Source organism: Diabrotica virgifera, chromosome 6 (genome assembly GCF_917563875.1).
Source record: "Diabrotica virgifera virgifera chromosome 6, PGI_DIABVI_V3a".
Taxonomy (NCBI): Eukaryota; Metazoa; Arthropoda; class Insecta; order Coleoptera; family Chrysomelidae; genus Diabrotica; species Diabrotica virgifera.
The window spans coordinates 42,394,995-42,408,263 of NC_065448.1; the positions used below are offsets into that span (position 1 = coordinate 42,394,995).

The 13,269-nt window shown below is 33.6% G+C and overlaps 2 protein-coding genes across 2 annotated transcripts in view; one reads left to right on the forward strand and one right to left on the reverse strand.

Moving 5' to 3' along the window:
* The window catches only part of LOC114324522 (ecdysone-induced protein 74EF), an 843,335-nt gene that overhangs the window by 54,978 nt on the left and 775,088 nt on the right, over positions 1-13,269 (forward strand). The window lies entirely within an intron of this gene.
* LOC114324525 (U7 snRNA-associated Sm-like protein LSm11) overlaps positions 6,604-13,269 on the reverse strand; it is a 71,250-nt gene continuing 64,584 nt past the window's right edge. Inside the window, exons 3-4 of the mRNA XM_028272385.2 lie at positions 7,427-7,565; positions 6,604-6,923 (exon numbers count right to left, since the gene is read on the reverse strand). Coding sequence (XP_028128186.1) covers positions 6,700-6,923; positions 7,427-7,565 — 363 coding nt within the window. The 3' untranslated portion in view covers positions 6,604-6,699. The remainder of the gene's footprint in view (positions 6,924-7,426; positions 7,566-13,269) is intronic.

Consider the following 13,269-nt stretch of genomic DNA (forward strand, 5'->3'; position numbering starts at 1 on the left):
AAGCATAATAACCTTGTAGTGGTTTTAATTGTGTTGGTATTTGTGTGTATCGGTGGCACCCAAAATCCCGACAGCCAAAATCCCAACGGCCAAAATCCCGACGGCCAAAATCCCGACACGCCAGAATCCCGACAAGCCAAAATCCCGACATACCAAAATCTCGACATGCCACAATCCTAGCATAAGCAAAAAAACCCAACCACTACATTTTGAATATTTATTGTTTTCTTTTCAAATGTAGTACCAAATCATATATAGAGTATTGAAATGAAAAAATTAATTAGTAATAAGTACGGGTACTAATTATTATGTATTTTAAAAAGAGACAATTATTAAACACTTTATTTTATAATGTAAAAGCTATACTTACTGAAATGGGCGGCTGTAAGTGACTTGATAATATCTATTTATTTGAATGGACTTGATTATATATTGTTAAAAAAATAATTTAAATCATGTTAAATATACCTGTATTAAAAATTTTATTTAGAAAAATATTTCATATTAAATGGTAAATACATTTGTTTAGTAACAAAAAAAATAAAAAAAACAGATGTCCATAAACAAAAAAAACAGAAACAAATTGTAATTATATGTTAGAAAAGAAATGATCAAACCTTGACGAAAACACATTACATATTATTTATTGGATTAAAACTTAAAATGAACTACCAAGCAATTTAAGAGATTTCATGTTTGAGATAATACTGTAACGTAACAAAAATAGATACTATATACTATAGTTTTGAAAATCTGGCGGGATTTTAGATTTGTCGAGATTGTGGTGTGTCGGGATTTTGGCGATCGGGATTTTGGGGTAGATCCGTGTGTATATGTGTACGCACGATTTATTTGTGTAACTGTGTGAGCGCAGGCGCATACATGTGTGTGAAGAAGAGCAAAAGTGCCTCCATATGTATGTTGTAGCATTTTCTTTTACCCTGTATATCATAAACATATATATAGTTCCTATAAGCACTTAACCTTTTGCGTTTTAGAATCTCAAACGAGAAGATAAACTATAAGTGTTTGTTTATACAGTCTTAATTGCACCGAATAAGTGATTCGATTTTTTTTTGTAATAACTGCGTCTTAAAATCGCCGATTGGAATAAACATAATCGAATCATTTATTTACATTGGAAACTGCCGCTAAGAGAGTTAAAAGTGGTTGTAGGGATTTGCCAGTGGCTCCTCCCAGACTCCTGTGAAGCAAACCGATCGACTGCTAGATAGAAGTGATGGGGACGGGGAATTTTTTTACCCGGCGATAATCATCCATGCGTGAGAAATAAAATTCATACCCGGTTGAGAGTTTGAAGAAGCCGGGGTCTGGCATTTTTCGCCAAGTACTGGGCTTTGTCCCAGTACCATCAATTTCCATTTTACCCCATCGAGAGTCAAGTACAAAATTCTGTCTGGTCGCCCGCCAGAGATGAGGGTGCAAGTATAGGTTTCTTATTATTTTTCTTCTTCAGCCTTAACCCGCCATTACACGCGCTATGAGGGAATCCCTCACCATATTTGTTTATAAGCAATGAAATTGTGTAAACTAATACGATAACCTTAAGCACCCAGGAATGCCTTTAGCATGGTTCATGAGAGGGTATGAAAAAGTTATAGAATATTTCAGACGGTCAGTGTGCTGTGTGATAGTTGAAAGAAGAGACATTCCTCTTCAAGTGAGGGAATTCCTCACTGCGCGTGCAATCACGGTGAAATCACATTTCTGTTATCTCAAAAAAACTTTTAGGTTTTTATTTAATATTTAGGTAGGTTTAATTAAAATATTATTGTTTGGATTAGGTTAGGAACAGTGGCACACCGAGGGGGGGTTTGGGGGTTAAAATCCCACCCAGAGCATATAGAAATATATACAGGGTGTTTCATTAATAATTGTCCATATAGTAACTGGAGAAACCTTAGCACAAAATACGAAGATTTAACCTAAAACACTTAAATAAAATGTGGTTCCTTACTGAGTTACAGGGTGTTTTATCTAAAAATTTAAAAACTATTTTTGTTCAGCATTTTAAAACTATTCGACGTATCCTTTTCATACTTGGCAGAAAGTGCGACTACTAGATACCCTACTAAATTATGATAAACAAACGTTTCTAGCTACTACCAGAGTCGTACGACAGGAGATGGTGGATGGTTGACCCTTCTCAAATTCTACGCCACTGGAGGAATTAATATTTTAGTGCCATTTTTAGATTCTCCAATACTTTCTACGTAAATAATATACGTTTCATTGGTAACGAGAAAGTCATTAGTTTTCGAGATATTTGAAGTTAAATATGAAACGGAACAGTTATTTTGATTAATTTATGATATGATTCATACGATTAAAATTTAAATATTATTTGTACCCAGTACTTTAAAACTGTTTGGCGTATCATTATCATACTTGGCAGAAAGTGTAGGTACTGTACACCCTACTAAATTAAGATAAATAAACGTTTCTAGCTACTACCAGAGGCGTACGACAGGGGATAGTGGCTGGTTGACCCTTCCCAAATTCTATGCCACTGACAAAATTCCTATTTTAATGTAATTTTTTGATTTTGCAATACTTTTTATTTAAATAATATACCCTTCAGTCGTAACGATAAAATGATTAGTTTTCGAGATATTTGAAATTAAAAATGAAGCGACACACTACATTAATCAAAATAACCGTGTCGTTTCATTTTTAACTTCAAAGATCTCGAAAACTAATGACTTTATCGTTACGAATGAAGACTATATTATTTTCATAGAAAGTATTGGAGAATCCAAAAATTGAACTAAAATAGCAATTTCGCCAGTGGCGTAGAATTTGGAAAGGGTCAACCATTCACTTTCCCCCGTCGTACGCCTCCGGTAATAGCCAGAAACGTTTGTTTAACATAATTTAGTAGCTTGTATAGTACCTATACTTCCTGCCTAGTATGAAAAGGATACGTCGAGTAGTTTTAAAATGCTGAGCAAAAATAATTTTTAAATTTTTAGATAAAACACCCTGTAACTCAGTAAGTAACCACATTTTATTTAAGTGTTTTAGGTTAAATCATCATATTTTGTGTTAAGGTTTCTTCAGTTAATATATGGACAATTATTAATGAAACACCCTGTATAAAAGAAGGTAGGAAAATGTAACTTGTCTTTCACAAATAATACAAAAAACTTTCGGTGCCCAAGCAAACCCCCCTATCCCCCCAGAGGAGAATTCTAGGTGCGCCACTGGTTAAGAACCCATTTTTAAATTTACCTATTCTAATTGGGAAATAAGCCACAATTTAACTTGAAAAATTAATTTTATTGACGTTTCGAATTCCACCTAGGACGTCGTTATCAAAATACAAAATATTAATAGTTAATTACATAAATGCCACAAAGAAATAGCTTCAGAACAGTTGTTAATTTTAATTTGTATTTTTAGTAAAATGAATTCGCGTAAAGAACGTTAATTTCTTCAGTGGCTTGCTGAAATTGAAAATTAAGAAAACTTGCTTTTGATCTATATTATTTTTACTTTTGTTTTGTTAAATTAATAAAAAAAATTGGTTTACGAGTATTTCTATAATATGTGAGTACAACCCATTTTATATTTATACATGTTGACATTCATTCTTTCTCGAAATAAGTCGAATTTATGTAGGTGAGGGCGACGCTCATAAGCGTGCAACCACGTCACAATAGAAGACGCGTGTAACGGCGGGTTAAGTAATCTAACTTTGACGTAGCCCCCCTTAATTCAATCCAGTGTTTTTTATTTTGCGCCACTTGCTTCCCAATCTTCTTAATGTTATCAGCACATCTCATTTGTGTCCTTGTATTTCGTGTTGTACATATTTCGTGATCCCATCTTTCATCCTTCAGTCAGGAATTGCGTCCTGCGAAGCTCCATTTTAATTTGGCAGCATGCTCTCCTGCGTCTTTTACTTTTGTTTTGCTTCTAATCCATTTGTTTGTTTTTTGTCTATAAATCTCGTCTATAAATCTTTACTATTTTACACGCTATTTTATCCATATTGGCCTTGGTGAGTGTCCACGTCTGTGAACCATACGTGAGTATAATAGGGAGGATACACTGATCGTAAACTCTGGTTTTCAAATATTCTATTTTAGTACTTTTCAAGATCCAACTCAGTTTTCCAAATCCTGCCCACACTAACTTTATTCTTCCGGTAATTTCGGCACTTTGATTTTCTTTCTTAACTTTCATTATCTGTCCCAGGTAGATGTATTCGCTTACTGTTTCTAAATTTATGTCGTACAACGTTATTTTTCTAATGTTCAGTGTATTCACCATTATTTTTGTTTTTTTTTCGAGTTCATCTTAACACCTACTTTTTCCGAAGCTTGAAATAGTTGCGTCATCATGGTCTGTAATTCTTCGAAACTTGTAGCGAATATTGGCTCAGTTTTCTTCCATTAACATTTATTCCATCATCTGCCCAGTTAATGTCTTTGAACACGTCTTCAAGTATTAAGATTTTATTAAAAAGGGTTCAAGGCAGGTTTTGTTTATATTCGATTCAGAGTTGGACTACCATCTCCATATAGCAACTATTTCAGCATCCTTATGCATCATCAGTGAAGATTATGCAGTCACAACTCTGAAGGGAATATAAACATTCTGCCTCTTTTAAGGCCAAAACATCGCGATGCAATGAACCCACCTTTTGAGACGCAAATCAGCGACATCTCTCGTATTACGAGGAAAACAACGAAAAGCCCCAGATACAAAGTTTACTACTTTTTAAACAATTAGAATAATTGAAACAAAAATATAATAAACAATATTTTAAATCTAAGACTTTTCGTTAATAAACTGCTTTCTGGCTGCATCCCATATCTCCGGATTTTACAATATATAATCACGTAGAGACGACGAAAATAGGAGAAAGCAAATAGAGGACACTTAGGCCACGCATTTACCTTCTCTTCGTCTAGGAAAAGGACCGAAAGACAGTTTCTAAATACTCAAAAACTGAGTAAAATGAAAAAGATTAAAAAGGGTTCAAGGCAGGTTTTGTTATGGGATGCAGCCAGAAAGCAGTTTATTAACGAAAAGTCTTAGATTTAAAATATTGTTTATTATATTTTTGTTTCAATTATTCTAATTGTTTAAAAAGTAGTAAACTTTGTATCTGGGGCTTTTCGTTGTTTTCCTCGTAATACGAGAGATGTCGCTGATTTGCGTCTCAAAAGGTGGGTTCATTGCATCGCGATGTTTTGCCTTAAAAGAGGCAGAATGTTTATATTCCCTTCAGAGTTGTGACTGCATAATCTTCACTGATGATGCATAAGGATGCTGAAATAGTTGCGATATGGAGATGGTAGTCCAACTCTGAATCGAATATAAACAAAACCTGCCTTGAACCCTTTTTAATATTTTTCATTTTACTCAGTTTTTGAGTATTTAGAAACTGTCTTTCGGTCCTTTTCCTAGACGAAGAGAAGGTAAATGCGTGGCCTAAGTGTCCTCTATTTGCTTTCTCCTATTTTCGTCGTCTCTACGTGATTATATATTGTAAAATCCGGAGATATGGGATGCAGCCAGAAAGCAGTTTATTAACGAAAAGTCTTAGATTTAAAATATTGTTTATTATATTTTTGTTTCAATTATTCTAATTGTTTAAAAAGTAGTAAACTTTGTATCTGGGGCTTTTCGTTGTTTTCCTCGTAATACGAGAGATGTCGCTGATTTGCGTCTCAAAAGGTGGGTTCATTGCATCGCGATGTTTTGCCTTAAAAGAGGCAGAATGTTTATATTCCCTTCAGAGTTGTAACTGCATAATCTTCACTGATGATGCATAAGGATGCTGAAATAGTTGCTATATGGAGATGGTAGTCCAACTCTGAATCGAATATAAACAAAACCTGCCTTGAACCCTTTTTAATCTTTTTCATTTTACTCAGTTTTTGAGTATTTAGAAACTGTCTTTCGGTCCTTTTCCTAGACGAAGAGAAGGTAAATGCGTGGCCTAAGTGTCCTCTATTTGCTTTCTCCTATTTTCGTCGTCTCTACGTGATTATATATTGTAAAATCCGGAGATATGGGATGCAGCCAGAAAGCAGTTTATTAACGAAAAGTCTTAGATTTAAAATATTGTTTATTATATTTTTGTTTCAATTATTCTAATTGTTTAAAAAGTAGTAAACTTTGTATCTGGGGCTTATTAAGATTTTATTGTTGAGAAACCTATGTATTATCGTTTCCTTAAGATTTCCAACTGCCTGTTTATGGGAGTGCAGGTGAAGCAGTGTTCGTAATTCATCAATTTGTTCGCTGGGAAACAGTTCTTCTTCTATAGGGCTTTTCATCGATTGTCATTTGTTTCGAGCTTCTGTCATATGTCGTATAATCCGTGTTTATTAAAGTTGTACACGGATTATACAACATATGACAGAAGCTCGAAACAAATGACTGTGAATGAAAAGCCCTATTAAAAGAACCCACAAAGTCTACAGTTTAAGTTAAAGCAACGTGAAACAAAAAATTCACAGTAAGTTTTTATTTTGTTTATCCTGTTCAGTAGATGATTACTAAGCTGAAAATTACTAAGCTACCATTTTTTGCTGAAAAAAAAAACAGGAAAAAACGGAAAAAATATTAAACCAGCCAACAATAGCTTTACTGTACAAAATATATTTTAACAATCTTAGAAAATACATAAATCAACATTGCTACGATTTATTTTATTTGAGATTAAGCTTCTTTAACGTCTTTCGATTTTGTTGCTGCCTCAGTTTTATCAGTGTTCTCTTCATTAACAACACTGACCAGTACGACATGTTCTCCTCTCATCACAAGCTGGTCCACATGCCTCACACACGTTACCAACTTTTTGTTATTTTCGTCAGGAAATACGCCTATTTTAGGAAACTTAAAGGTTCTTTGGAATTTACTTTTTCTGACCGGTTCAATGCTAGCTAAAATTAGGACAAATACAAATATGTATTAAGTTAATACCAGATTTAACAATACTTCAGTATTTCTGGTTTCAATTTGAGAAAAATATTTTATATTTGAAACCGCAAAATATTGTGGGCAATAAATGAAACAATATGTGTTAAACAATAAATGAAATTTGCTTTTAGTTACAAACATTATTTTATATTTTCAATCGTAACTATTATAGTCATCCTTAAAGGCGGGTTGACATTACTAGTGAATAACGAACGTGGCTCACGCTTACGTATTTTTCAATAAAATTCAAAATAAAACTCAATCCACCCATGTAAGAGCTGTTGAATATTGCATTGTCATCGAGTTCTGAGCTATTCTGAAAATTTCAGATGCCTAGCTAGTCGGGAAGTGTGTTTAAAATCTATTACAACATTTTTCGGGCACAGTGACAAAGAGACAGCCAAAGAACAAAAAGTGAAGTATATAAAAACGTTAAAAAAAAGGAAGACGTTTCGAATGAACTTACCAAACGCTGGTTTTTTCTGTTTTTTCCTCCTTGTCCACACTTCCGTTACTCCTTCTAGGGCCATATTAAAATGTTTGTCAAAGGCGACAATATGTGCAAGGCAGTAACCTCGGACTTCCCTATCGTTTCTCGTATAAACCTGCAATTAAGTAAAAAAAATTGTTTTAATTACAAAATAGTAAATTATTGTTAGCTAACAATACCAATAATTTGTTTTTGTTTTAAAAATATAAATGTAGTTGAAGGACATTTAAGTTTTAAATAAAACTTAGGTTTTATAAGTTCTATACAATTATTTTTTTCTATTTTTTGCAGGTAAAGGTTAATAATTTATGAATTTTTATGATAATACTGTTAAGTCATGAACGTGTTATCAACATAAGAAGTGGATGTAGAAATTTCCACCAAAGTAAAATTAAAGAAAATATGTGCAGCCAATGAATAAAACTAATACAATTTGGTCATTCAGAATTATATCGGTATTTTTTTAATTTATTATATTTCATAGATTCTAATTAGTCTAGTAAAATAAGGTTATACTACATGTAAATCAAAATGTAAATTCGTACAGGTTGAAACAAATTTTATACAAAAGCTTAGGTGGGTACAAAAGATATTTTCAAAAAAGTATCCAAATCATATAAGGGGGTCATTGTTTAGATAATTAAAAAGGGGTCATGTTTGCACAATATTTACTTTTTTAACTGCTGAGGTAATTTACATTTTAATGAAGGTCTTTAGGATTTTTTCTGCAAAGCTGAAGGATAAATCTTTCGTCCAAGACTTACTAAATTAAATTTGACCACCTATTTATTTAAATAATTATATATAAAATTTAAAATTCGAATTTAAAAAAATTTTTTTGCGTTTTAAACAAGCACTACAAATTATTTTATTTAATAGGAGAAGTTGCGCTATGTTATCAGTATTAAGCAGAAAAAAAATGGTTGAAAAATATTTAATAATTTATGAGATATTTAATTTGTTTATTAAATGTTACTATATTTTCAATTGCAAAAACGCGGTTGTTGCCAAAAGAATATTATTCTGTGTAAGGTCTCATTACTTTAATTTTTATATATATATTTTCGATAAATGTATTGATAAATTCAAATTTCAATTTAACTTCCCTCTAAAATGGCATGTGAAAATTGTTCTAATTTGTTTATAATTTGTTTTTTTAATAACGTCGCGGGGATTAAACATTTTGAAATGCCGTTTCGACAATTAGGTTCCTGGGAATTTTTAATAATTAACAAAATTTTTTTGTCGTTTTTTCTTCTTCTTTTTTTCCTTATAGTAAAAAACATAGCTTTGCTTATACAGGATGTTTCATTAGGAATGTCCAATCTCTTAGTTGTAGATTCTAGACCTAAAAATATTAAGATTTAACCAAAATCACTTACACAAAATATGGCTCATAATTGAGTTACAGGGTGTTTTATTTAAAAATTTAAAAAATATTTTTACTCAGTATTTTAAAACTATTCGACGTATCCTTTTTATACTTGTTAGAAAGTGTAAGTACTAGTATACAGTCTATGAAATTATGTTAAAATACACGTTTCCGGCTATTACCAGAGGCGTACGACAGGAGACAGCAAATGTTTGACCTTTCCCAAATTCTACGTCACTGGCGAAATTGTCGTTTAAGGGCAATTTTTAGATTCTCCAATACTCTCTATGTAAATAACATACTCTTTACTCGTAACGATAAAGTCATTAGTTTTCGAGATATTCGAAGTTAAACATGTAACAACACAGTTATTTTGATTAATGTTTTGTGCCGTTACATGTTTAACTTCAAATAGCTCGAAAACTAATGACTTTAACGTTACGAGTGAAGAGGATGTTATTGACATAGAGAGTATTGGAGAATCTAAAAATTGTGCTAAAATGACAATTTCACCAGTGACGTAGAATTTGGGAAGGGTCAAGCATTTACTGTCCCCTGTCGTCCGCCTCTGGTAATAGCCGGAAACGTGTATTTAACATAATTTCATAGGGTGTATAGTACTTACACTTTATACCAAGTAAGAAAAGAATACGTCGAATAGTTTCAAAATACTGGGCAAAAATATTTTTTAAATTTTTAAATAAAAGACAGAGAACACAAATTTAATAAAATAACGTTTCAACCGCTTTTTTTGATAGAAGAGAGAGAGAGAGAGAGAGAGAGTCCATTCACGAATGTTTGTTAACCAAGAAACTTCTACAGCCTTCTAGGATGTTATAGTCGAGGTTATAGTATTCTATATCGATTTCTTCTCACAATATATCCCAGATAGGATATTTTTCGATGTTTAACAGTCTTTAGCAAGTCTTTATCTTTGTTGTCCCTCGTTATTCAAGGTATCGTCAGCAACCGTCTATGAATCCATATCTCCTCTCCAATGCTTCACTTCTGTTCATGATTGATACTTTTAGTGTCCACACTTCTGCACCATACAAAAGTACAGACCAAATATTGCATTTAACCATTCTTTATCTTAGTTCTAAACTGAGATGATTATTGCAAAGAAATGTCTTCATTTTCATAAAAGTAGTTTTATTCATTGCTATTCTGAGTTTTATTTCTATGTCTGGATCTATTTGGTCCAGACCATTATTTGATCTTTGATCTTTAATCCATGTCCAAATATGTAGTTTTGTAAACTTCTTCAACTTGGACTCCGTTTAATTGAAGCTCTGTATATGGATGTGGGTTACGACTACGACTAATGACTAAAACTTTGGTTTGAGTTTATTTTAATGTACATTTCTTCTCCTATTTCATGAATACGATCAAACAGAATTTAAAGACCTTCAATATTTTCTAACAGCACTACCGTATCGTCCGCGTTACATTATGTAGTTCCGTGTTGATTTTTATTCCATATGGCTCCCTTACCTGCCCTTTTAAAAAACTAATCCGAGTAAACATTGAACAATTTCTGTATGACTAATACGTGTATGGAAATTTCGTTGGTGTAGTCCAATTTTTACGTCGTCCAGTTTTTACGATAGCAGTTTAATTCCCCTATATTTTTAGCAACTGCAATAATTTTACATGCTGTACGTAATCGAATGCCTTTTCGAAGTCAACGAAGCATGCAAATACATGTTTTCTTTCTAGAATATTTAGAGCAAAAAGAGTCTGTCTAGTTCCCATTTCTATGGAGAAATTTGGCATTTTCGAGATTCTACACACAAATACGTCTATCCATCCAATGGCACTACAGCCCAAATCGAGCCTTGGCCTCCTTCAACAAGCTTCTCCAATCATTTCGATTTACCGCTGTTCTTTTCCATGAACGCGTTCCCAGGAAGTTCCTGGCATTCTCATCGACTTCGTCTTCCCTTCTCTTTTTAGGTCTTCCAACAGGTCTTTTTCCCTGTATTCTTGCATTTAGCAATTTTCTGGGGATTCTATTCTCATGCATGCGGACCACGTGCCCCGCCCACCGTAATCTCTGCAGTTTAGTGTATTGTGTTAGAGTTGGTTCGCTATATTGCTCGTATATTTCTCTATTATACCTAATTCGCCAGTTGTTATTTTCACTTATTGAGCCCAGTATCCTACGTAATATTTTTCTTTCAAACACATCTAATGCATTGGCAGATTTCTGTGTCACCACCCACGTTTCACAGCCGTAACTTACTATGGGCCTGATTATTGTTTTATAGACCCGGAGTTTTGTTTTCCGGTGTACGTCTCGCGATTTGAATATGTGGCCCATCGCGAAATAGGCTTTATTTGACAGCACAAGCCTTCTATTTATTTCCGGTTCTTCTTCATTGCTTGCGACCAGACCATTCCTAGGTACGTGAATCTATTCACATGTTCTATATCGTCAATAAAGTGTTGTTGCGCCGGTCTATTTGATCTGGTTTGTATGAGTAGTTTTGTTTTATTTGTATTTATTGCTAGCCCTACTGCTTCTGCACTCTGATTCAACTCAACGTAGGTTTCTTCCGCTGCATTCATTGTTCTGTTCATTATGTTTATATCATCTGCGTATGCTGCTAATTGGGTAGATTTGTTTGTAAGTATGTTATTTCCTCTCACCGTCAACCGTCTTATTACATATTCAAGAACAAGATTAAAAAGCGTTGGAGCCAGTCCGTCGCCTTGTTTCAGTCTTTGCGTTATCGTAAACGCATCAGTGATCTGTCCTTGAATACATACCTGTGCTTCTGTTTCTATCATTGTCATTTGCACTAGGTATTAATTTTGATGGTATGCCAAATTCTTCCAATATTATTAGGTAGAATTGTTCTATCTAATGAATCATAGGCTTGTTTAAAATCTACAAATAGATTGTAAACGTCCATGTCATATTCCCATGCTTTGGCTAGTATTTGTTTAACTGTAAATAGTTGGTCAATGGTAGATCTATTTTGCCTAAACCCTGCTTGATATTCCCCGATGATTTTTTCCGTGAGAGGTTGAAGTCTTCGATTAAGGATGTTTGTGAATATTTTGTATCCCGAACAAAGTAAAAAGATGCCTCTATAATTCTGACACAACAGTTTGTCTCCTTTTTTTATGAATAGGGCAGATTATACTTTTCTTCCATTGTTGGGGGATTTCTTCTTCTATCCATATCTCTCGTATTAGCTGGTACATCTGTTGTGTCAAATTCCTTCCTCCTTGCTTGAGTAGTTCTGCCGGTATTTTATCTATTCCCGGTGCTTTATGGCTTTTTTGTATGTTGATTGCCGTTTGGACCTCCGCTAGTGTTGGGGGTCTAGTTAATTCATTTTCTTCTCCATCTTCCCCCAGCTCTTGTTGTTGTACCTCCTGCCGTGCCTGCTGCTGCCTCTGTTGTTGTAATGGTGGTTGTGCCCCTTTGTTTAATACTTCCTTAAAATATGTCATCCAAGTTATCTTAATTTCGTCCATATCTCTAATGATTTCACCCTTCTTATTTTTGCAGAGGCTAGTCTTCGGTTTGTACACACAAATACGTGGTCTTAAATATTTCTCATCTTAATTACTTTTCCAATCCATTCGTTTCTTTTTCGATCTTGAAGTTTTATACGCAATTTTTACGATTCCATTGATGTAATATTTAACTTGTAAAATATTTTATATTTTTAAATTTCATTTAACAAACCAGTAACATGCAATTGAAATTCAGTAGCCTGTATCTTGTTTATACTACAATGTTCTGCGTATACCGAACTGTCTAAAAATATTCGGCCTCTGACAAAAATGAAGTACTTTCTCGTCTGATTAATCGCTACAAAAGAGAGAGATAAATAACTGAAAGAATCCTTGAAAGAAGGTCCTGGCGAGGTCGTACTGTGAACAAGCAAGGTTACTACGCCTAAAGAACACCGCGGTCAACGAGTACTACCTTGTATAATGTCGACAATCCATGACGGTACTCGCTGCTGTCACTGGAATGGTGGTACCTACCTTGGTACTACGTAACTGAACAATTTAAATTCTATCTTTCATCTAACGCAACATTTAGAATATAGTTTTCGGCTGCTTGGCAAGGCTAAAAGAATGCTGCAACACTTACGAGGATATGGAAATAAACACTTGTTTGAGGGTTACAATATGCTAAGGGGGGAGTTTTTAAAAATATCGATGCACGTGTATGCAATCGCTGATTTGCAATATTGTTTCGCCAATTAATTAATGAATTAATTTAAATAAATGTAAATTAGTACAAAATTAGCACCTTTTATTTATAAAAATAATCATTAATATATCAACACTAGGATCCTCATAGAGCCTCGGCCCGTTTAACTGTTCGATTATGGATCCCCAATTAGAAACACAGATCTGGCTTTTGCCTCTATTCATTTTTATATTTATATGTGTAGTAAGAAAAAATAAAAAAAGAAGA